This window comes from Rhea pennata, chromosome Z (assembly GCF_028389875.1).
Source record: "Rhea pennata isolate bPtePen1 chromosome Z, bPtePen1.pri, whole genome shotgun sequence".
In the NCBI taxonomy this organism is placed as follows: domain Eukaryota; kingdom Metazoa; phylum Chordata; class Aves; order Rheiformes; family Rheidae; genus Rhea; species Rhea pennata.
In genome coordinates this window covers 59,739,549-59,762,461 of record NC_084702.1, presented here as the reverse complement: position 1 = coordinate 59,762,461, position 22,913 = coordinate 59,739,549, and the positions used below count along the sequence as shown (strand labels likewise).

At 36.1% G+C, this 22,913-nt stretch overlaps 1 protein-coding gene across 2 annotated transcripts in view; it reads left to right on the top strand.

Annotated features, from left to right (window-relative positions):
- RGS7BP (regulator of G protein signaling 7 binding protein) overlaps nucleotides 1-18,167 on the top strand; it is a 42,668-nt gene extending 24,501 nt beyond the window's left edge. For both annotated transcript variants that reach the window (XM_062599731.1, XM_062599733.1), the window contains exons 3-6: nucleotides 3,946-4,076; nucleotides 13,045-13,192; nucleotides 14,572-14,642; nucleotides 17,156-18,167. In XM_062599731.1, coding sequence (XP_062455715.1) covers nucleotides 3,946-4,076; nucleotides 13,045-13,192; nucleotides 14,572-14,642; nucleotides 17,156-17,247 — 442 coding nt within the window. In that variant the 3' untranslated portion in view covers nucleotides 17,248-18,167. The remainder of the gene's footprint in view (nucleotides 1-3,945; nucleotides 4,077-13,044; nucleotides 13,193-14,571; nucleotides 14,643-17,155) is intronic.
- The last annotated feature ends 4,746 nt before the right edge of the window (nucleotides 18,168-22,913 follow it).

Below are 22,913 nucleotides of genomic sequence, written 5' to 3'. Positions count from 1 at the left end.
GGAGGAAACAAGAGCTGCACCAGTAAGAGACTCAGATGATGAAAAATGTTGTATCTCCATTTGTTGAAGTAATTCCTTTGTGTTGAACTGGGGAATACTGTTCAAGGTGCGTGGAAGACTATCGATGACACTAAGGGGTATAAGAAAACTCATCTCTAAGCTAAAAGATAGGGTAAAGCAGGATAGTAAAAGACTTTAGGAGGTCATGTATTATCTAAATAGGTATTGTGTGAATTTTAAATGTAGTTACCAGAGAAATAAAAACAAGTATATCAGACGCAAAGTACAGAAATTTAAAATACTATTGCAGAGTAAGAAAATGTGGTGTGCTGTGGTTTTTTTTTTTTTTGTTTGTTTGTTTGGTTGGTTTTTTTTTGTTTTTTTTTTTTTTTTTTTGTATTTGGCTAATTATTTGTTTATAATCTATTTGGTTAGATGGGCTCTGTAAGGTTACATTTACTCAAGAGACTGCCTCTTGCAACAAATTAACCAGAATCCTATTCTGCTCTTGAGATTTTTCTGATTTGGTAGCAAGCACTTACAGAAAAGTTTGAAATCATTAGGAGTGGTATATGCAAAATGAAAGAGTAAATGCTGGTCTTGAATATGCTGGTATGATTTAGGAAATACTGATCTATTTTTGACGAGCTGTTCCTGATTTATTCTAAAGCAAATTAAATTTAAATCTGAGCTATATTTGTTTTATCTTCTTTGGTTAATACCAATGGGATTACATTAAAAACCTTTCTTGCCATCTGTGAATTTACAGAAAAAAATGCTGCTACATTTATGGTTATTGTTTATGCAGAGAACAGTCTCTTTCTAATCAGCTAAGTGATCACAGATCTAACAGCTGCAATTCATATAATGTATAGATTGCTTAAAAATGAAAGAAACAGCAAACATCTAATTGCAGAGAATGTTAAGGTTTAACTCTTGCTAAACTGGAAGAATTCCAGTGAACTATGGTAGAATTCAAAATAAAAAGTATTATAAAATTTTGTAATACACATAAGTAAAACTTCTAAGTGTCTCGGGAGTCTTCAGGTAGGTATGGTTTTAAAAATTCAAATTTAGTTTATCCCACAGTCATTTTTGTATGAGTTGACTTATTGCTGGTTCTTCTAAGCATAATTTTCAGCCCTAACTGGCATTCGTTATTCTATTATACTACTGCTAGCGCAGTCACTGAAAGCATTTATGTTCGTATCTTTTGAAAAGAATGTGAGATTTGAACAAGGATTCATCTCCAGCAAATGCATATTTTCATATGCAGTGAAAGACTTGACTCTGAATAGGCAAAGTTCTCCGAGGTTGCTAATTTTTCAGGAAAACTGTGCAGGGACTTAAAGCAATTGAGTGTTTTTGGAGCAGGAATCATTGGGAATAGGAAGAAATATTATAGCAAACATCTGAAAATACATCTTTAAGATACTGAGGATAACACCCCTTGTCTGTTCTGCCATCACAGCTTTACACTGTATTAATGCTCAGATCCATGAAATAACATATCATGTATGCAAGATTTCTGAAAAAATGCAGACTTCATGTTAAAAGTAGAAATAAGTGTGGCTTAAAAGAAATACACATATTTCTGATATATTCAAGGGAAACAAAGTTCCTACAATTGGCAAGTTTATTATCATGCATCGAGTATTGGTTCCGAAGTAACACAGACCACAGTAAATCCAATTTGAATTCCAGTTATTTCCTGCCTCTTGGATGAGTTCTACTTTATAATGGATTGGCAGGTGGGACAGATCTTCCTTTGTCCCTTCTTAGTAAGTCCAGCATGATTTCTTTCCAGTCCTCGCTCCTACCCAACCTTCACTTTTTTATTCCCTTTTTGTCTTCATTTTTTGCTCATTTAAGCATTTGTGATTGCAAAGTTTACCACTGCTGTGGATTCTTAATAGTTTTCACTGGCCCATGCAAACATCAGTAGTCTTCCTCATTGTGCTGTGAAAGTGCTAAGGTTGTTCTTTCCTTTTAGGAAGGTTCTGCCCAATTTTGTGAAATCTTCATGTTCCCATTTGATTTCTGCTGTCACTTGGAGGGATAAGAACCCTTAAGGACCTTGGAAAAACCACATAGTTTCTCCCTCATTGAGGCAAATTATGGCAAGTCCTTGCATCCAATATTCCTTTGAGACTACTCCCTTCTCCTGCCCACTGAGCCACATGCACAGGGATAACCCAGAGCCTGTCTTCTTCTGGCCTTGTCTGTTTTCACATCTTCAGTGTATGGCTGGGCTTGATCTTCCCTGGTGTCACTGAAATGAGTGGCAGAAGAATACATGCTTTCTAGACAACATACGGTTTCTACTTTGTTAAAAATAATAGTGAATCCCTAATATGAAAATTAATAGTTTTAGTATGCAGTATTTGTTTGAACTGAACTTTTAATAAAATTGTATCAGCACAAACTGGTAGGATTTTTCTTAAAATCCATTTTTTCAGTTTTGTTCATGACAAAAGAGACAGATCTAACATTTTGACTGGACATAGAGTTTGACTGAGTATAAGTAATGGCTTCTTACCTTGCTGTCAGACAGAATCTATTCTACTGGTTTAAATAAACATCGTCTGCTGCAGGTCTTAAAAGTCTATAGCCTAGACTGGTATTAAGAAACAATTAGAGCATAACAGCCCAGTTTAGTGTTGCTGCAAATAATTTACCAGGTAAGTTGCTTTTGTTCCCTTGAGATAATCCACAAGTCTAATTTTATTTCATATACAAGAGGATCTTTAGAAGCATCAGTTTAACTACAGGAAATTCAATCCCTATAAAGAATGCTAGCAATCTTTTTATTGAGAAAGCTTCATTTATATTATTCATATGCTAGAAATTTGAGAACTTGCTCAGAAATTTTTTTATTTTCTCAATTTAAACGTGGTAATATTTAAAAATGCCATTAGGTTCTGTTTATTTATTAAAGCAGGAGTATGAAGTGGCAGAAATCCTGACTCTTTAACCTTACCACTTACTGCCCTACTGAAAGGTGATTGAAAAACTACTTTTCAAGTATGGGTGGATAAATCACCTCTTTGAGCACTTGAGGAAACAGTTTATGAAACAGTTTATTTATGCCTGTGCACCATTCTGAGCATAGGAAAGGGAGATTTATTGACCAGTTTCACAGCCAGGCATGAGAGTAGTTGGATACTGAATCTGGATAAATGATTTATTCTGGTGTTCCATGCAATTAATTGGACATCTAAGATTACTCTTGATTTCAAATTTTGTTTTAAAATTTTTTACTCCTGAGACATTCCTGAAAGACAGGTTTTCTGAAAAATTCTGTAATTCCCTCATTCTCTTCATAGTGCAGTATTTGTTAATCATATGAGCAGTATTTTAAACACAGAGGACAAAAAAGAAATCCAGACATAAACACAGAAACTGCAAAACCAAAAGTCTCAACTGCCGTGTTTCTGATTAAAGTGTCAGCAAACTGCTAGTGAACATGCCTCATCCAGCATTTCTAGCCTGAATAGGGACAGTAGAAGGGGCCCTGCAATCTCCTCACATAGCTGCACCAGGACCAAGGGTAACAGAACCTGAATGGCAGAAGAATTCTTCAGTCTACCAGAAAATATTTCTCCAAAGCTGGTAAAGAGGACAAGAAAGCTTAGATTTTTCAAGTCATTAATTTGTACCATTTCCAAAGATATGCAAAAGAGAAAATAAGTCTTACTGAAGTCTTACTGTACACTCTTACCCAAGAGACCCCAAGTTTAGCTATTTTGAGTTCATGTAGAGCTAAAGATTTATTTTTAAATTCAGTTTGGTAGAAACAACCTTTTTGTGGTAGAAACAAACTGTTTCTCATATATGCATAGCTTAATAGCTAATGAAGCAATTATAACGTGGTAAGGAACTGAATTTGATGACCCTCAGGTCCTTCTCATTCCATTCCTAATTAATTTTTTTCTTTTATTGCAGCCCAGAAGACGGTGAAATTCATCCTGAAATCTGTAGATTATACATCCAGTTGCAGTGTTGCCTAGAAATGTACACAACAGAAATGCTTAAATCCATATGTCTGCTAGGATCCCTTCAGTTTCATCGGAAAGGTATTGAATTACACAAATATACAAATGCTGATTTAAACAAAAAACAAGAGTTTTGGGCATGCTTGGCTATTCATTAAATGCACAGCACCAAACTTTTAAATCACCTATACAACAGTAGCTTTTCAGCTTCTACAAAAAGCTGTATTTCTATTGCATTATCATCATTCTTATATAAGTGTTTCATATCAGGCATGTATCATTAATGTACTTGTGTAGTTCAGAAATCTGAAATTAAAAATAAAATTGGTTCTAGATCAAAGATTGTCATTACTCAGATTCCAGTGAGCAAGCGCTCTCAGTCCTTTTATTAGAATAACTACTGCAAAAAGGAGGATTTTGAAAAATTCCAGTTCATGTGAATAGCCATATTTTGCTTCAAGTCAGGCTTCACAATAATGTGTTTATGTTATTATAGGAGGTTTACAGGAACTGTAGTCAGGATGCCCTGTGTCCGTGTTTTTCTTCATAGGAGAGTTTTTCTCGCCACATTGTAATTTCAGTCATGCTCAGTAGTCAGAGGATGTCTGCAGGGACAATATTTAAACTAGAAGATAGCAAGCAGCTTGACCAGTAATCTTATTACTCAGTGATGTCACACATCTTTGGGACTGTATTTGTGCTTGTTGTAACTACTCTTTGCCCAGATAAGATCTTAGCAGAATATACTAGGTAAAGACAAGAAAAGATCTTGTTTTGTAATGACAAAACAATAGTTCTTTGGCATGTTCCTGTTACCCTGAAAGATCCTCTAATGCATTTTTCACATCTAGCATCTAGGATATAACTAAAGCCCATGATCCTTTTTATTATAAAAATAAGAATTAGAGATTTGTTACTGCTTCATTGAGCTTCTTAGAGTGATCTTATCAAATCAAAAGGAAAACTGTAGAATATCAAGAGTCAAAATTAACAGCCATTGTATTCCAAGATGGAAGAAGCTACCAAAATTAGTCTTTTTTTTTCTTTTTTAGACAAATTGTACTATATTTCCTAGCATTGGCAGTATTTGTCAAGGCACCCTATGTAATTTCAGAGAGAGAGAGCCATTTGAGGTGGCCTGAGTAATGCAGAGGTATGCCTGTGGATGCAATGTGCCCCATTTGCCTGTGGATGGAATCTATATGATTAACTTAAACTAAACTTCTTACTATTAGATGACTAAAGTTAGATAAGATGAGCTGCAGCGTTACAGTAAACAGTTGGGTATTTACAATGCTTTGAGGCACTGTAACAGGATCATGCAACAAGAGAAATACCAATTAGATATTAAGAGCTATTTTTTAACAGTGAAGGTAGCCAAACATCAGAACAGGCACCCGAGAGGCTGTGAAATCTCCATCCTTGGAGACGTTCACAACTCAAACCAACAAGGCCATGGGCCTTGACCTAAGCTGACCTTGCTTTCAGTGGAGGGTTAAACCAGATGACCTCCCAAGGCCTCTTCCAAACTAATGTAGTCTGTGATTCTATATCTGCCAAAACAGATTATTTTACAAGGAGCAGAATGAACCTGCATTTTCTTGAAATTCTTTCCTTAAGGAGAGAAGGACTGCAATGTAGGCAAAGTGCATAAATTTATCTCTACGGATGAAAGAGCCAGTTAATTTGAAGTATATTGTGCTGTAGCTGGTATATAGCTTTTTCAGTTTTTCACCAGCATCTGAGTGATACTAAAACAAACATTCAATTCATTTTCCTTGTCTGCAAAGAGTACTACCCTTTAGAAAATGTAAACATTTCCAATATGTATTAACTTTGCTAAATTTATAACTGCATATGTCTCTTGTTATTCCCTGCATAAGGTTTCTTGCTGTATCTTGTAGCTCATTTTTGAAGGTAATATTTTCTATTTGGATGTAATATTTTCCATTTTCTACCCTCTTACCTGTTGGATAAGCAGTTTATTGGGCTTTTTAAATCTCTCTGGAGATTTCAGCAAAGCATGTCTTCTATTTGGAGCCAGCAGAGATTCATGTAGAATAACATGCAGGCTTTTCTCACCAACATGCAGCTAATAAATAATAATGTGGGTTCTGGTATCTTGACCAGACATTATCAAACAAACTACGGAATTGATATATCTAAGACAGCAAGCTGACGCTGATGCTCTTTTCCCAAGAGGAATTCAGCCAACACTCCCTGCTGGGAAACAGATGATATTTGATGAAAAACCACAGTACTGTTTTAAGGGCTGAGCTCTGGTACTTTCACTGTCTTTCTCAGCACTGATCTGAGCTCCCCTTATCTTTCAGTGCTACTGAACAAACATTCCTACATATACTTTATCAAGCTTCCTGTACAGAAATTTCTTGCATATTTACGGTACTTCAGATTAATTTACTACTGTCATACAGCATCTATTATAGTAGTAAGACAGTCCATTATTTCTGTGAGATGTAACTGCCATAGCAGGGCCAACAGCCATAAATATTTCCAGCTGTACTATGCAGTAAGTAAACTGAGGTATGTGCTCTCTAATAAATTTATTTCTAAGCTATATACACCACATAACCCCAGTGCTGAAAACATATTATGACTGCAAAAATTAACATTCAGAACACTTGCAAATGACAGAATGAAATGTGCCTAAGTAGGGTTAATTCAACCTTTTTGTATGTATTAAGTCCTTAGTTACCTGATCATATACTTTCTCCATCATTCCAAGAGTCCTGTCGGATTAAGACACATGCTGATATTTACTTGGGCAGTCATCTGTGTTTTACTCTAATTGTTCAGTGTTATATGTTGTATTCATTTCACATAATTCTGTTCTAAAGGTAAAATCCTGCTATTCCTCAGATTCTTCTCAGTAATTCATTCACTGATGAGTGTCTTCAAAACTGTCTTGGGTAGTGAGATAGTAACATTTTTTCCCATTGCAAAGAAAGAACAAGTTAAAGAATGCCAATTTAGGATCTGAGGTGGCAGGATAGTTAGAGTAATCTCTCAGTAATTTCAGTTGCAGTTGTGAGTGCGGAGTCTTCAAGCTGAGCAACCAGAGAATGAGAATCATGTTGTCACTCATTATTAATGTGGAGCTGCATTTAGACAACTTGGCTAGAATCACATGAAAACTCTGGGACAGAGGAAGGCATAGAGTCCAGTTTCCAGGGCACCACGCGAGCCTGTTAACTGTGAGGAACTTTCCAGTGTCTTCCTGCAGTCCCTAACATACAGCTTTAAAGGTCTTGCTGTCCATTTTGTCCTAACAGGGTGACTGTAGCAAATACCTCCTGGTGGTATGGCAAATGGGAGCTCTTCCAGGAGATCTTCTGAAATGTCTCACTTTGTTTGTTTACCCCTAGCATACTTCCTAGCTTTCTTATGCCTCACTGTCACACCGTAGCAGAACTTGCCTGGATAGCATTTCTTCTCTCTGACTTCATCAAGGAACAGATCTGTTCACTCGCCTGGCACCTGCAGCTTCTCGCCTGGCCCTGATTTTGCTTTATTTGTCTCCTTCAGTTGTTTGAATTTGAATTACCTTGAATAGCATTATGCCTTAGGGAGCAGCATCACAAAAAGGTCTTCCATCTGGTAATAATTTTTTTTAACATTTTGAATTATAATTTCATGGAAAGCAAGGTACTTTGGACAAGCTTTGGTACCTCTCTGAAGTGTTTACAAAATTCTGCTCTAATTGCTTTAAATGTTGTATGTCTGCTTCACTGATCTGGCTTGTACATGTTCCCAGCACTGACTATTCTTTTGATCAAATAAACAAACCCTGCTAGCTTAGCTAGCAAGCTGCTAGAGGAAGTAGTTGGCATAATTTCTCTCTACAGAAGCTGCCGGCTGTGATGACCTTTTTTACAAATTAATATTGAGGTTGTTTAGCTCCCACACTGAGAAAATCTAGAATTACCTCAAAGTTCTTCAGTACATTTCAGCATACATTAGTGTATTTTGTCACAAATATTTTTGACTCACAGATTTTCATTGATAATATAAAGGTCTTCAGTGCATCTGACTATGTAAAAATAGCAGATAAAAGAGCTTTGCTGATTCATATATCCACAATAATATCTTCCCTTCATTATAAAAAAAATGTAGAATATTATTATAATCACTGGATCATTATAACATGTTACTGTGGAAGCACATGTTACTGAAGTTTAGTGTATATACATGTTTACAGAGAAACCGTTACTTTCTTAGGATCATCTACAGATGTAATTGCCATGTTTCGTTACATAAGAATGTATAATGGAAATATTAAAAAAAATCCAAACTGCAAATTGCTAGCATGTTATTAACTAGCTGTGCAGCATTTGTGCAAGGTACTCATTTTTCTAGCTTTGGGAGCAAGCATGTAACAGGTAAAGAGCACATATAACAGGACAGAAATTTTGAAGGTTAAAATCAAGTGGAGGTATTTTCTAGAATTCAAAATATGCTGTGAAAATAACTAAAGCTACCATGTCATAGAAGTGTAGGGCTTGAAACAGGTAACTATTTATCCTGAGTTTGGACAAAGCAAGTCACTATTCATTTATACTCATAACAACATGTTATTCTTATGATCCAGAATCAGGTGAAGCCACTATGCTAGTTTGTGCTTACTGAAAAAGAAGTGTACAACCATGGAAAGGTAATTTTTTCTGTCAGTTACTCACACATAGCTCTTTTATTTTTAATAAAATTTGGATGAATATCCACAGGCAAAATGAGTCCAGGACACATTAAGTTCCAGGAATGTTACACTTCTTTGTATGAAATGCTCTCGAATTCTGATTGATTTCCTGTGTTTTTTTCCTAAATGAGGTGTTTATACATAAAGAATTTATCAAAATGAAATGCAAAATACTTTAATGCTTGTAACCTATATATTGTTAATTCTTTCCAAAAGTCTATTTGGAAGCCCTAATGAAAGGCTGAATTAGCTAAAATCACAGTTCTATCACTGTTGTTGAGATGAGTGGGCCCCTCTGACTTTATTAAACATAGCTGAGGACAAAAGGATACCACACTAGGACACCAGAGTGGTCAGTACCTGAAAAAATGATAGAAATACTTAGATAAGAAATGAAAGAATTGAATCTGATGGAAAAATTAGGTGTATGCATTACAGAAAGAATAAATTCTACTTTTATGATGTAAATTCAGACTGATCTGATTCCTGTATTATTGGTTCATGAGAATAATACTAAATCACAGGCAAGTGTATATCATGTACAGTAGAAAGCTTTACAAATTGAAGTTCATAGTGTAACTATTGTTTTTCCATCATGCATTTTGTGATAACAACATTCATTTTCTTAAAATAATACCTAAAAGCCTTTGATAGCTTATATTACAGATATTTGGAAGCAAGAGGGATAAGGTATGAGAGAGAAGAGAAACGTATACATGTGGGGATACAAGCACTTAAAATCCAGAGAATCACCCATTCTCATGTGGACACTAGGAAGAAGCTAACATAAATATGCCAAAAACAGGCCTGGAGGGAGGAAAACACAATATCCACTACAGCCTTGCGGTTCCCATTGCTTTTTCCTTGATAATAATATTTCCACTGAGATATACTCTATATTCTGCTGATCCCAAGTATAGCTCAAGAATTAAGTTCCTCAGATTGAGTTAACCATATTTGCAGCAGTATATTTCTTCCTTCCTACAAGATTCTCTGTTTCCCATTATATGTTCTCTTTTCCATTCATTTGTGTTCTAGAGCTTGATATTTAATTTTTAATTGCTAGATTAGAAATCTGATATAAATGCTGCCTTCTTTTGAGGAATAGGTTCCCCCAGCTTGATTAAATTCTGTTATTCCCTTCAGAGATCTTTCCAGTTCATCTGGAGTGAAATCTAACTAGCTGTAAGGGATCTATAATACATTTTTTTTTCTGTATTATCTAAGTTTCTCTGGGAAGCAGGGTATGAATAAGAGTAGGAGCACAGTGCAGTATGGCAGAAGCAAACACCACAGAGGTCACCACAGAAAAGCAGTAAGGAGCACAACAGGTGAGTATGTCCTATAACACTACGGTCATAGGTGATGTAGCCTTGCTGAGCTGACCATTTTTCACCCTCTTATTTACACTTATTAAAGTTGGATCATCAGCATTATTTAATTCAAGAGCATTTCACTCCATAAGCAAATCTCTGCCTCCTAAAAGAATGAATTAGAGGCTAGAAGACCCAGAGTACATCAAGTATGTGTTATATTAACATTTCACCAGCAGTAAAAAAGCCAGTGCCTAGCCAACTGGCAAGAACAGCAACTGCATGTGGACCCCTCTGCAAGCAGTGTGCACGATCAAACTCCTTTTGAAATCAGTGAAAGTCTTTCCACTGACTAAACTGAAAGTAAAATTTATGGTTCACATCTCTATATTAAGGAAGTGTGTTGTACAAAAGATATCCATCCCATCACTAGGATAAGAAGATTAAAGAGCTTTTGTTTACCTATAGTGTGTGCTATATAGTAAGAAATGTTAAGCCTGAGTCACAGACATTGTTCAAACAAAGCCTTTGTTATTAGCAGACTCTTAACTGTTTTCAAGTGATTGAGCAGATGCTCTGAAATTCAAGGAAGGCTTCATGAAGTGTTCACAGTACAACAAAATTACTGGTAAGGAGTTCTTTTTGGTTGAGAGGAAATCTGTGCTGCTCAACCTGCCTCTGTGCTAACAAAAAGAACAATGCAGTCTCTGTACTTCTGTTCTCCAGCTGGGAAAAAGAATTGTTATTGTTTCTGTTGAAACACCTTTCACATCAATAGATGCACTGAAGGATGCATATATAGACAGGGTTGTTCTTCAGCATGTCACCAAAGATCAGGTTTAATTTAACACTTCAAAATAATGGCAGAATTAACACCTAGTGGTAGCAACAACACCTTGTATTTCTGTGACATCCGTGACAAATTAGATCATATTCCCAGGGCAACCCTCTTTTACAAAAAAGCTGTAAGTGAGATATTGGGAACAGTATATTCTGTTTTGGGCTTCTTGTACTGGAAAAAGTAATGAATAATGAAGTTTACACAAATGAATAATTAAAACTGCATATTAAAATCTACTTTAAAGTAACAGCATAAGCTGCAATTGCTACTAGAAATAATCTGAAAGTTATACCTAAAAGGTGATACATACACAATAAAAAATACAATCTGGGAAGCAGGCTTAGGCTACTATTCTACAAGCAATTGAATCAACATATGAGCTTGTTGCCACTAAAAAGGTCTTGATCTCTTTCTCTGTATTTCTGACTTCATCTTGCCTTCACTTCTTCCTCCCTTCAACTGCTTCAGACTATATCATCACCCTCATCCTCTGTCACTTGCCCGGGAGCATCCTTGGTTCTTTAACTCACTGGAACAACAGAAAACTTTTCACCTTTTATTTTTCTTTTTATGAAGGTAATCTTCTACCAGTTGAGGGGTAGAAGCTCACAGAGAGATCTGTCAAAGGCAAAGTTAGCAGTAGGTGCCAAAATAAGCAGCAGAGGAAGGACAAAGGACACCATTTTTAAATGATAAACTGTCACGTCTGGTCATCTCTTGGAATCACACAGATATTACTTTTGGGGAGGATGTATAATGCATGGAAAAGGACACTGCACTGACTTTAAAGAATAATGAAAACATTAGGCAAATATCTCTCATTAGTATGAGTAGTATCTAGTTGGACATTTAGACGAGTAGCTGAGAATTTTTCAAAAAAAAAAACTTTAAATATAACAGTTCAAAGAACATGCTGAAACAGTTTCTTCAGATCAAGGAATTTCTAATTTAAAGAAAAAGATGAGAAAGTTAATAGCCTGATAGCTCGGATAATAATTTATGATGTGGGAGAGTATTATAGCATGGTCTTAGTCTCTAATGCTCCAGAAAAATGGAATAACCACTAGATTCTGGTCCTTCCTGTTCTTTTCGAACCTTACAGGACATGCTCAGGTTTGTCCTGATGTGAAAATTTCTGAAATAGCAAAAATTGTGAAATGAAAAAACACATCCTACTCAACTCCTCAGTACCACTGTTGTAAACACTATTTTCTCTATTTTTACAAGACTTTATGTATTTCTTCGTGAGACTGTTTGAGCTCTTTCATTAGACAACAAGGAAGGGAAAAATTAACCTCTCACTAAGTGATCCACTTTGAATTTTCTCATTTAAATGATGTACACAGAAATAATCTGTCCTGTCCAATACTGAGTGCCAGAGCTGTACTTGCCACTACAGACAAAGAATAGCAGTAGGCTGGCCATGGGAAGTTTGCAAGAATACTAACTAATCTCACCAATACTTACCTCTCTTGCATTCTCCACTAGCATAGTCCACATCCCATATCCCATCCTCCCCATGATAAAAGCCCTGGCAGATCTGGCATGAAGTCCCCAAACAGTTCCAATATTGCCTTTATTTTCATATAGTAAGTATAAATTAGGCAAGTGTAAGTTTGCAGATTCAGAACACGCAACATACTGGGTTGTAATTGGTGGCAGCTAAGTATTGCTATCAATCTTATCAACTACAAAACTGCACATTATTGTCTTTTTTTTCCCATAGTACTAGAGTGAGTAATATTGAAACACATAGATTACACTATTTTCTATTATCAAAGCTTTTGATATTGCTTTCCGAATATATAGTCTAGTTCTCAATTTATTTTGTTCTCTTTTGTCCTCTGGTTCTCATTTTCTCTGTTACATGTGAGCCATTGGAGTTTAAGTGAAACTCTTTGTTAATATTTACTGAAAAAAAATTCTAAATTCCACACATGCCTGTTTCCACACAAGCCTTAGCCCTGTTTCGCAGAAGTTCATGGACCATACAGCAGCACTCTGATGAGCAGATTGGTCTGGTCCACTCTTTTTCTGAACAGTTCTTATTTGGAGTTTGCATTCACAATTCTCTCTCTTCATTTATGCTGTGCAAGAGCAAGCCCAACATCAATGATATATTTTGAGTATACCTTTTAATGAATTAATTACAGGACTATGTTTTGTTTCAATATTTTAAAGGAAAAGAGCCTTGTGCACCACCCAAGGTCCTAGACACTAAAGTGGAGGAGAGTTCTGAAGTACCTATTTTAGAAGACACGTCGTCATCTCCAACAGATATTCAACAGCATTTATGGCAAGTTTCCACAGATATTGAGAACACTGACAGGTATCTGTAGCACTTTGTTCTGAAATAAAGCAAATTTCTGTCTAGAGTTTATTTATTCTTTTCCAATTAGGCAGCCAGTGTTGCTATTGTAGGTGCTTGTAAATTACAGCCTGTTTAACATTTTTATTGCATTTAACATACCTGAAAGCAATACCTGTAAAAGGGGCAAAGAGAAATGACATTCTTACTTTGGTTAATTACCAGAGGAACTGCTGCCGAAAACAAAGGGCAGAAAATTACTGTGCTAGAAAAGAGAGAGTTTTTGTCTCACCTTAACAAGTTTCTGGTTTTGTATCTGTAATATGCTGCCTGCAGTTTTGCATTCATAACCCAAAGACACAGAAGCTAGTTTGTATCAGTTGTTTCTGCCCATAGTTATACATATGGAAGACTCAGAAGCATAGGGGAAAATCATCCAAAAATATATCAAAGTGGACTTTCACTCTCTTGACTGCCCAGGTGAAAGACAAAACTGAGAGGGAGCAGTCCTGATGGCCAACATGCGTTTACTTCTATAAAATAAAGTTCTGTTCTACTGAGAAAGTGACTCGGAGAATAGAACTGAGCAATAAGACTCAATAAGAAATGAACTAGCCATGCTAGTTCATTTCTAAGAACCATATCATATGTAGATGAATGAGGCAGGACTACACTATCTTTAAATCCTGAAAGCCTGAAGACATCACAAGCCCGCCCACAAAATTGCTGGTCTGCCACCTATCTGTTAAACAGGAACCTGTTTACAGTTTCTGGCCTCTTTCAAAATATATCCATATATAACCTGCTTTGTGAGATGGTATTTCATTATCATATTTTCCATCTTCTGCCTTTTAAAATTTTAGCAAATTCCAGACCTCCAAAATGACATCCCTGTTATCTAAATCCAATGACACCCTTGTTATCTAAAGCCATAGGGAGCTCAAGTGACGAGGATTAACTACATGTATAATAATTTCTTACTTTTTAAAACACTGACCACATTCATGGTACAAACTACAAAATGCCAATAATGGGGTAATATATTAGCAATAGTGCTGGCCAGTCCTAATTGTAACGCATATTATATGTTTTGCCACTTTGTGCCCACCAACTCATTTAACACGGAATATTCGAGATCCAGAAAATAAATTTTGACCAGTTTGCTACCAGTTACAATCAGATTGGCTTAAAATTCTTCCCTTATTAAATCTACTGCCCTTTATTTTGGTATGCATTTCCTGATATATTTGAACCAAATGCTTGCCCAATAGATTTTTATATTATTTAGTTTGGGGTTTTATTCCATTCGTTCAGTACATAAAATGATACTGTGAACCATTCACCTATTGTGAGTCTTCAGATGCTGTTCTACTGTATTTCTTTTAAATTTGTTTCTGCAGAGATATGAGAGAAATGAAAAACCTTTTAAGCAAACTCAGGGAGACTATGCCTTTACCACTGAAAAATCAAGGTAGGTTTTATATTTTCTTCATGTAAGGGGAAATTAAGATCATTAAAGATTTTGGCTTCCATCAGATATGAAAAAAAAATATTTTTTTTCTGTAGAAGTTACAGAAAGAAAAATCCAGATGAAATCCTTTCACTCCTGATTAAATGGTGCTAGAATTTAACATGCAAAGTTTGTCCTCTTGATGTTCACTTGAGAACACAACACTTCAAAGTATTGAATTTTGGATGCTTATAGATATGGTATCTACAGAAAAAATAATAGACGACTTCTGGGGAGATAAGGCAGCAGCACAACTAATTCCTTATCTGAGAAAGTATTTTTTTTTTCAAATGTAATGAAGGTATAAATTGCATGGACTGTGATGCGGATCATGCTGAGTGATGGGGTTTGCTTTACCCCTGCAAGCGTTGGAGGATCTGTATTATGACAAGACACTGACCCTGCACAGATACCTGCCTTGAGGCTGGTGACAGCTTGCTTTTCCTAGTATCCGGCTATGACAAACCCTATGCAAATGCACAGGGGGCTATTCATCCTTCATTTTGTGGCTCAGCAGTCTTATATATTCCACATCTACAGGCACTTTCTTTCCTCATGTGAACAACTTTTAAAAGATAATCATTTCCCTTTTTGATTTCTTCTTGATAACATGTATTTCTTAAGTGCTGCATACTCTTTGCACACTGGCAGCTGACGAAGTATGCCCAATGTGTCCTGGATATTGTCCCGAAGAACTAAGCAGTCTCATATTCATCATAATATAGTAAAAGATCAATACAGATTAGGTGAATTGATTATACAAGTAAGAGTTTATGGCAGGGACAGATTAAGTGGAAATTATTTGAAAGGAGAAAAGGAATCACGCTTAAGATACATGATGCACATGAGCCATTGTAAAAGAATGGAAAAAGGCCATGAAGTCTATACCTAGCCTAGAATAAAAAGAGCATGGTGGAAATAAGGATGGAAAAGAACAAATTCAGGCAGGTATAAAACACATAGAAACTTGAATTAAGAACAGAGAGAAAGACATACAGAACGCTTCCCTGCTGATGTCTATACTGTCCTTCAACAATGGCCTAAAAATCACTGATCATCCGTGCAGCAGGCTGGAAGACATATGTCAGCCAGACAGTTTAAAGCTCTGTGATACAATCCAGGATCAGAGAATCACAAATTGTATTTCTGCTGTTCCCACAGAGGCCAACTGTGATCACAGTTTACAGCTGACCTCAGAGAACTGATGCCTCAGGAATGGACAGTCCAACCTATTATTGACACAGCAGTTAAAAGCTTCAAAATATTCCAAGAGCTTTAGTTAATTAAAGCTAGAGGAAAGTGTAAGAAAACAGAACAAACAAACAAACAAAAAACATTATAGGTAGTTAATATGGTCTGGACTCTAATTTGGACATATGTATGAATTACAAACATGGTTTACAAGAATGATTATGAAATGACTGAATGCAAGTGTTTTGCCATTAATTTCAGTGAGAACCAGACAGGACTTAGGGTTGCAAGCCCAAACAAACTTCACATGATGTTGCTGACTACTCACAGACCTGCTTGAATACATGTTTTCTGCATAAAATTCTCTTTCATAATTTAAGTGGCAACAGGAAAGTTACCATGCTAGGTTTAGTTGATGTGGTTTGTGAACTTAAGGGTCACATTATTAAATGTTTTCCTACCTAAGTTTCTATACTTAAGAATTTATATCAACACTAGAGCCACCAACCAAACTAAGTCCCCAGTATATCAAGAATAGGAACATAATGATGTATAGGTTTTAGTCTGAAACCCTACTTGAAGATGGCTCAAATTCAAAGTAAATACTAAAGAATTTTTGAGACAGTTTGCTGACAGGGCACAAATTAAGATAATTATAGGCACTAATTTATATGTTCTGTATGAATTTAAAGGAGTTAATATAGAAAGTAGAAAGCTAACCAGAAGCACGGATAGCAGATTGAAAGTATTTGCCTTGGAAAGTTAGCACAATCTTCATGTGCCAAGATGTTCTGATCTTGGAGTTTTAAATTGAAATTCTGATGAATGTGCACAAATGGCACTCAATATATTTTTTTTCATCTTTAAAGTAACCCACAATTTAGGTTTAGGTTGTCAAACTTGCATGTCTGCAATTAAGATCTCAATACTATTGTGCTTTGGGTTTTAGTTGTTGCCTAACATTATTCATCAAGCAAGAATATTTTGGCTTAGGTCTCCCAGCACTGGAGGTAGCATTTATTTCATTAAAGTTTTGTCATTGAACTGGTATTCCTTATATCAAAATTTCTATTGCATTTTTATGGAGTCCTGATAATTGGCATTTTTAAGACCCTTCCCCTAATATAGAAAATTCAGTTGATTATTTGCTATGTGCCTAGAACAATGGGGTCTACTACTTGATCTTGTAGATGGTGTGAGGACACACAAAGATACAAACTCTTGTGAATGTTTGTGTGCACGTGTGTGTGATTTTTTTTTTAATGTGTTTTTTTTCATCACAGATGATAGCAGCCTCCTAAACTTGACTCCTTACCCATTAGTAAGACGACGGAAGCGAAGATTCTTTGGACTGTGTTGTCTTGTGTCCAGTTAAAAGTACAGATTAAGTACAGAAATGACAATAAAATCGTAACTTTGATTAAACCACTATCATTTGATCACTGCAAAGATGAACGTTACTATTCTTGATTATAAAGTATATTTTCTACACTAGCCTGTTCCTTTTTCTCTTCTGCTCCATCCCCGTTTTCAAAATAAAGAGTTTTAACAATTTAAAGTTACGGTGTTCAAGAATCAGTTGTGGAACAAATCTAGCATAACTAAGAATGTTTCTAAAACTTTTTAAAATATGTTTTGCATGCTTAAATGACTCAAAGAAAGACACATGCATTATGTTTAATAGATCATTTTTAATTTTTTATTGTTTGAACTACAGCTAAAAGTTTGTGCATAGTACAGTATTCATTAGTATCACATTAAAATACTTGGTCATATTCTAATGGTCTTTAAGCATAGAAAGCTATTTAATAGCAAAAGTATTAAAGTTCTAAAACATTTAGACAATATTGTAACAGAATTTGCACAAAATCTACAGTTGCTTTTTGTGCTCTCATTCATATTTAGTCTTCCACTCTATCTCAATCTAAAAGCTTCATAGAAAAATATCTTAATTTATGATACACAAACCATATAAAAATATTTAGATCTTGTAAATACAGAGAAATTATAATATCAACATACTGTACAATGCATAGAAATAATAAATTTCCTTTTAAGTCAATGGTATCTCTCCAACCTTTTGGAAAAAAAATAGCTATTTATTAAAAGCAGATGTTGTAAAATAAAGTTACCCTACAATGTACTACACACCACTAACCCATTTTGTTTCCAATAGAATTTAAAGCATGGTGTCTACGTATCACTGTTAACTCTTATAGGGCATGCCAGAATTAGCTCAGATTGTAAGATATTAAACATTTTACATTGTTAATAAAGTTTTTTATTTAAATTAAATGTTGCCTTATTTCTAGTTATATTGCCAGAATATATTGTCTTTTTTTTTTAATCTTATCATTAGAGTACTATACAAAGTTTTGGTAATCTTTTCCATTTCAAGATGCACTTGTACAAAGACAAAAAATTACGATGAACTTATAAATGCTAGAATGACAGCTAGTAGCAGTGATAGATTAAAACATGTCAGACTCATTGTACTGATGTTTCGAAGTGACAGGCAAGACATCAGAACTAAACTTGGGTTCGACTGCAACACTGTGGTCAATGGACATTATGCTACACCATGAAACCCATAAAACTCTGTAGCTACCCTGCATAGTAGGTCACCTTACCCCTTGCAATCCATAATAGTATGAGCCCTTCTGCCACTCCACATTGACCCAGCATGTTAACAGGGACCAATTTCTTTCCTTTCCTTTTCTCTCTCTCCCTCTCTCCCTCTCTCTCTCTCTCTCTCTTTTTTTTTTTTTTTTACATAAAGGTTTAGTGGTGGTTAACATGGAATTGTTTCCTTGGTATAGAAAACACCCGTAGTTATATCCTCCCTTCCAAAAGCAGTTTATCATTTAATCACTGAACTGTACCTAGCATCTATTATTTTACTGATTTTTTTTCTGCATACTTTTCCTGAAATACTGTTTGCTGTAAAAGGAAGAAAATATCCACATTGAAGAAATAATAATGCAGTATCTGCAGCTAGACCCAAAAACTAAGTTCTAATTTAATCTCAAAAGGGAAAGGCAGGAATTTGTCTTCCTGAATAATGATCCAGTACTATGGAAATGGCTTGTAAAACCCACTCAGTGAACAAGACCTTGCAAACTTACTCTGTAGTCCTCTATCCAAAAAGCTAGGCACCAAGCCTCTGTCCCCGAGCCAGCCTTAAATAAAGTAAAGCTCTAAGCAAGACGTGTAAGAGGCAGGGCCCACCTCCATTCTTCCTCTGTTTGTCTAACCCTAATCTTTGATATTGATCCCTGACCACCTATGCCACTATCCGAAACACTGAGGACACTCTGTGCCTTCTCCTACCTTGACCTCTCTAATACAGGACTTTCTACCTCCTTCACCTTTTTATGCAACACTTCATCTCTCTCATCCCGTATCTACTACCTCCCAAGCTATCTGTCTACCTACCTATTTAACTTGAGGAGCAGATCTCAGTTCTCAGCTGTGTTCCCAGGCAGTGATAGGTCAGTGATATGCTTCGGTTCAATATTCAGGCTTTGCATCTCAAAAATTACTGTTGATAAACCTTAGCGTATTATGCTGTGTTATACTGTGCTGGCAGTTTTCACAGAGCAGCTGACGTGGTATGCAGTGAGCAATCTGTGCAACTAGCCCATTACCCCAAATGCACCCATTCACAATGTCTTAATAGGGAGAGAGGATGGCACTTTGATGCCTTCAGAAACATATGCTCTGGTGTGTAATTCAGACTACTTGTGCCAACGACAAGCAGCCCTGTGTTCTCCTCCTCTCCACAGGCCCAAAAGAAAATTCAGCAACCATGAGGAAATACAAAGGTGTACAACTTCCAAGATCTGTTTTTCTCTGTCGGTCCCAGCTGGCTACAGGAAATTGGCACATCCTCTAGGAACAGAACGTACACATTCACACACTCACAAAATGCCATAAGAAAAGGTTATGACCTAACTGGCAACAAAACATTATTTATGAAGCTGATACCTTACTTCATCTCGTGTGTGTGTGTGTATTCCATCTCGTGCGTCTGTGTCTGTGTGTCTGTGTCTCTTCTGACATCCAGCTTGTTCCAGTGAGCAGCAGCATCTTTATTGTACAAGCCTGTCAGCATCAGCACTACTTAACCCAATACATTTCCCTACAGTGGATGACAATTTCCTTGCTCATTGTTACAAATTTTTTATTATTGATTTAGCCACAGGTTTTTGTGTAAATGCATACAATACAGTATTTATACTCACTATTCACACTGGAAGTAGTTTAAATGATTGAAATACATTCTGAATTTCCTTTTACAATAATATCTAGGGCAACAACAAATACATGAACAGCAAAATCTGCTATAATGAACTGTATCATAAATGCATAAGTATATGCCACAGCAAAGTCTTTGTGATCAAGATTTCAATATGCATGAATGCTTTCTGTTCGATGCATACAGAATGGTGTATGTAATTTGCCAATGTACTACTGAGACCTTATTCCCAAAACAAGATTCTCTTCTCTATTAAAAAAAAAAAAAAAAAAAAATCCAGGCATGTAAATAAAAACAACACTCAAGCGTGCTTTGTTTCCAACAGCTCTGTTACCTATTTGAATACTGATGTGAGTTACCACTGCAACTCTTTTGTCCTTCACTGATGGTACAGCCTACAGGCATTATTTACATACTAAATGGTGAAATTAAATTCTGGAGTTCTTACTTAACAAATAAAACGCCCTAAAAACAATGTTTGTACATTGTATAGCACATAAAAAACATTTGTCCTACAGATCATTCTGCAAAATTCTTAGAGAGGAAGCTGGAAAATGTGATGTGGCAACCATTTTAATTCTTGTTTTTGTTCTGTCATAGAATAACAAAAAATTTGACTTACTAATTCTTTCAACATCTGAGTTCAGAAAAGACCCAAACAGACGCTATCTGACAATACAATGCCAGTTCCAAAGACAAAAAGGCAACTGTATCACATAAGAGGTCAGGTTAGCTTAGGCCTGCACAACATGGGAGTAGGAGAGTATGAGAGCATAGATGTGGCAAGTGAGGCTGCCAGTTGAAAAAGCCACATTTTCACCTGGCCAGTCTGTGAGAATGGGTTATCTCCCAAGCGGAAGGTACACCGGTGCGGAGTAGCTACCTAGACAGGCAGGAGGGACTTCCGGTCTAACTGGCCAGCCTGCTACGTAGGAGACACACGTTGTTTTCTTATCCAAAGGTAGGCTAAGCAACGCTGTGCATGCTTTAGCTAGGGTGTTTCAAGGGACAAACAGAACGAGGAAAGCGGCACCTCTCCCCCTCATCAGTAATCACTATTAATAATCGGTGGAGTAAAATGCATATGGCTGAGGGAGAATTGCTAAGGAGAGCAGGGTGGAGGGAATGACATGAGTAGAAGTTGGGATGGATTTGAAAAGATTTCTCTGGCGGCACAGCTAAAAGTCTGTTGCATGTGTCACTGGCTAATGGGGGGAGAACAGATAAGAAACACAACACAGCAAGATCAGCCATAAAAATTAATCAATACAGAGCCTCACCCTAAAAACTACATGCACGCCAGATGAATCACCTACCATAAAACAGGTAGAAATAAACTGAATTTGGATTGTAATACTGTGAATAAGCACCAGATACTAGTATTTATAGCACCCTGCAAAGCAGTCTGAAAGCATTACATACACTACTGAAATATTTTACTCTCTTAATTTCCAATTACACCATAACCAACAGAATTTTGCAAGATGACAAAACAACAAATTGAAATTCAATTAAAAAAAAAAAAGTTATTTCCATATCAGCCCACATTCAATGGATCACAAGCCATCCAAAAGATCCAAAGAGTGAGATGTGGACTAGACTAGACTTTGCTCTGCAGAATGCAAAAAGTTGGAGAAATCCCCATGCATTCATTGGCCTGAAGCCCAGGGAAATCAAAGCCTAGGTCAGAGCCATACCATTTCAGTTTTAGGAAATCATATAACTGAGCTTTCAGCATTTCTCTGGAAGGATCTTTTTCTCTGCACTCAGATCCAGCAGACTGATTTTTTTTTCCCAAGTTGTACTGACCTGTTCATCTTTCAGTCTCCCAGAAAGTGAATATATTTTTGAATAATCAGGTCCCCAAATAAATACTTCAAATCGAATGAGAACAAACGCATCTAAAATGCCCTCATGGAAATGGTGGGTTTCCGTATGCAAAATGAGTTCCATCTGAGGAATGCGTAACTAAACACCAAAAGAATATATAGCTGCAAGCATTATTAATATTCTTTACATAGCACTGAAGAAAAGGTAACTGCAACGTGTTTTAAGGTTTTCAGGTCACAAACTATTTTTCAACGTACATGCAAAGCATCTAGCACAGTAAGACCTTTATACACTCACAAAAGAGTGGGCACTTGTGGGCTCAAATGCATATTTAAGAAGCATGAAATCAAAGACCACGGTAGGATTTTTTTCTAAATTAGTTCTTTGATAATAGAATACTTTTTCCTCACATGCCTCATGAACAATGTCCACATTAAAGTGACTTAACCACGTCCTAGTTTCTGCCTAATGAATTTTTAAATAATGTCCAAAAGATGGCAGCACTGATACATTTTCATAAAATTGAACTCAGATCTACAAACTGATAGAATTGCTCTGTAGCTCCATCTCAAGAGATACAAGAGGTTTTGCAACTATGAAAACTGGAAAAAGAAATCCTGAGGTCTAACGGCTATTAAAAAATGCCAATAGTGTCTGGGAATATGATCTGTAATTACAATTAACCAACTAATTTTAGTCCACTGTAAGTTACAGCCACATTTTTTTCTATTGTGTAGGTATTAATGCCAAAACCCAGCCATTACTATATGAACCAAGGCTGTATATGCAACAATATAATAAGAGAGAGGAAAGGAGAGAGAAAGAAAAGAGTATTTATACAATTTTCACAAAAGCATGCCACATTAATTAAAATATTGTTATATTGGTGCGTACATTGAAACTGACATATCAGCTCAGTCTAACATCTGTTTTAAAATTATTTTCAAAGAAAG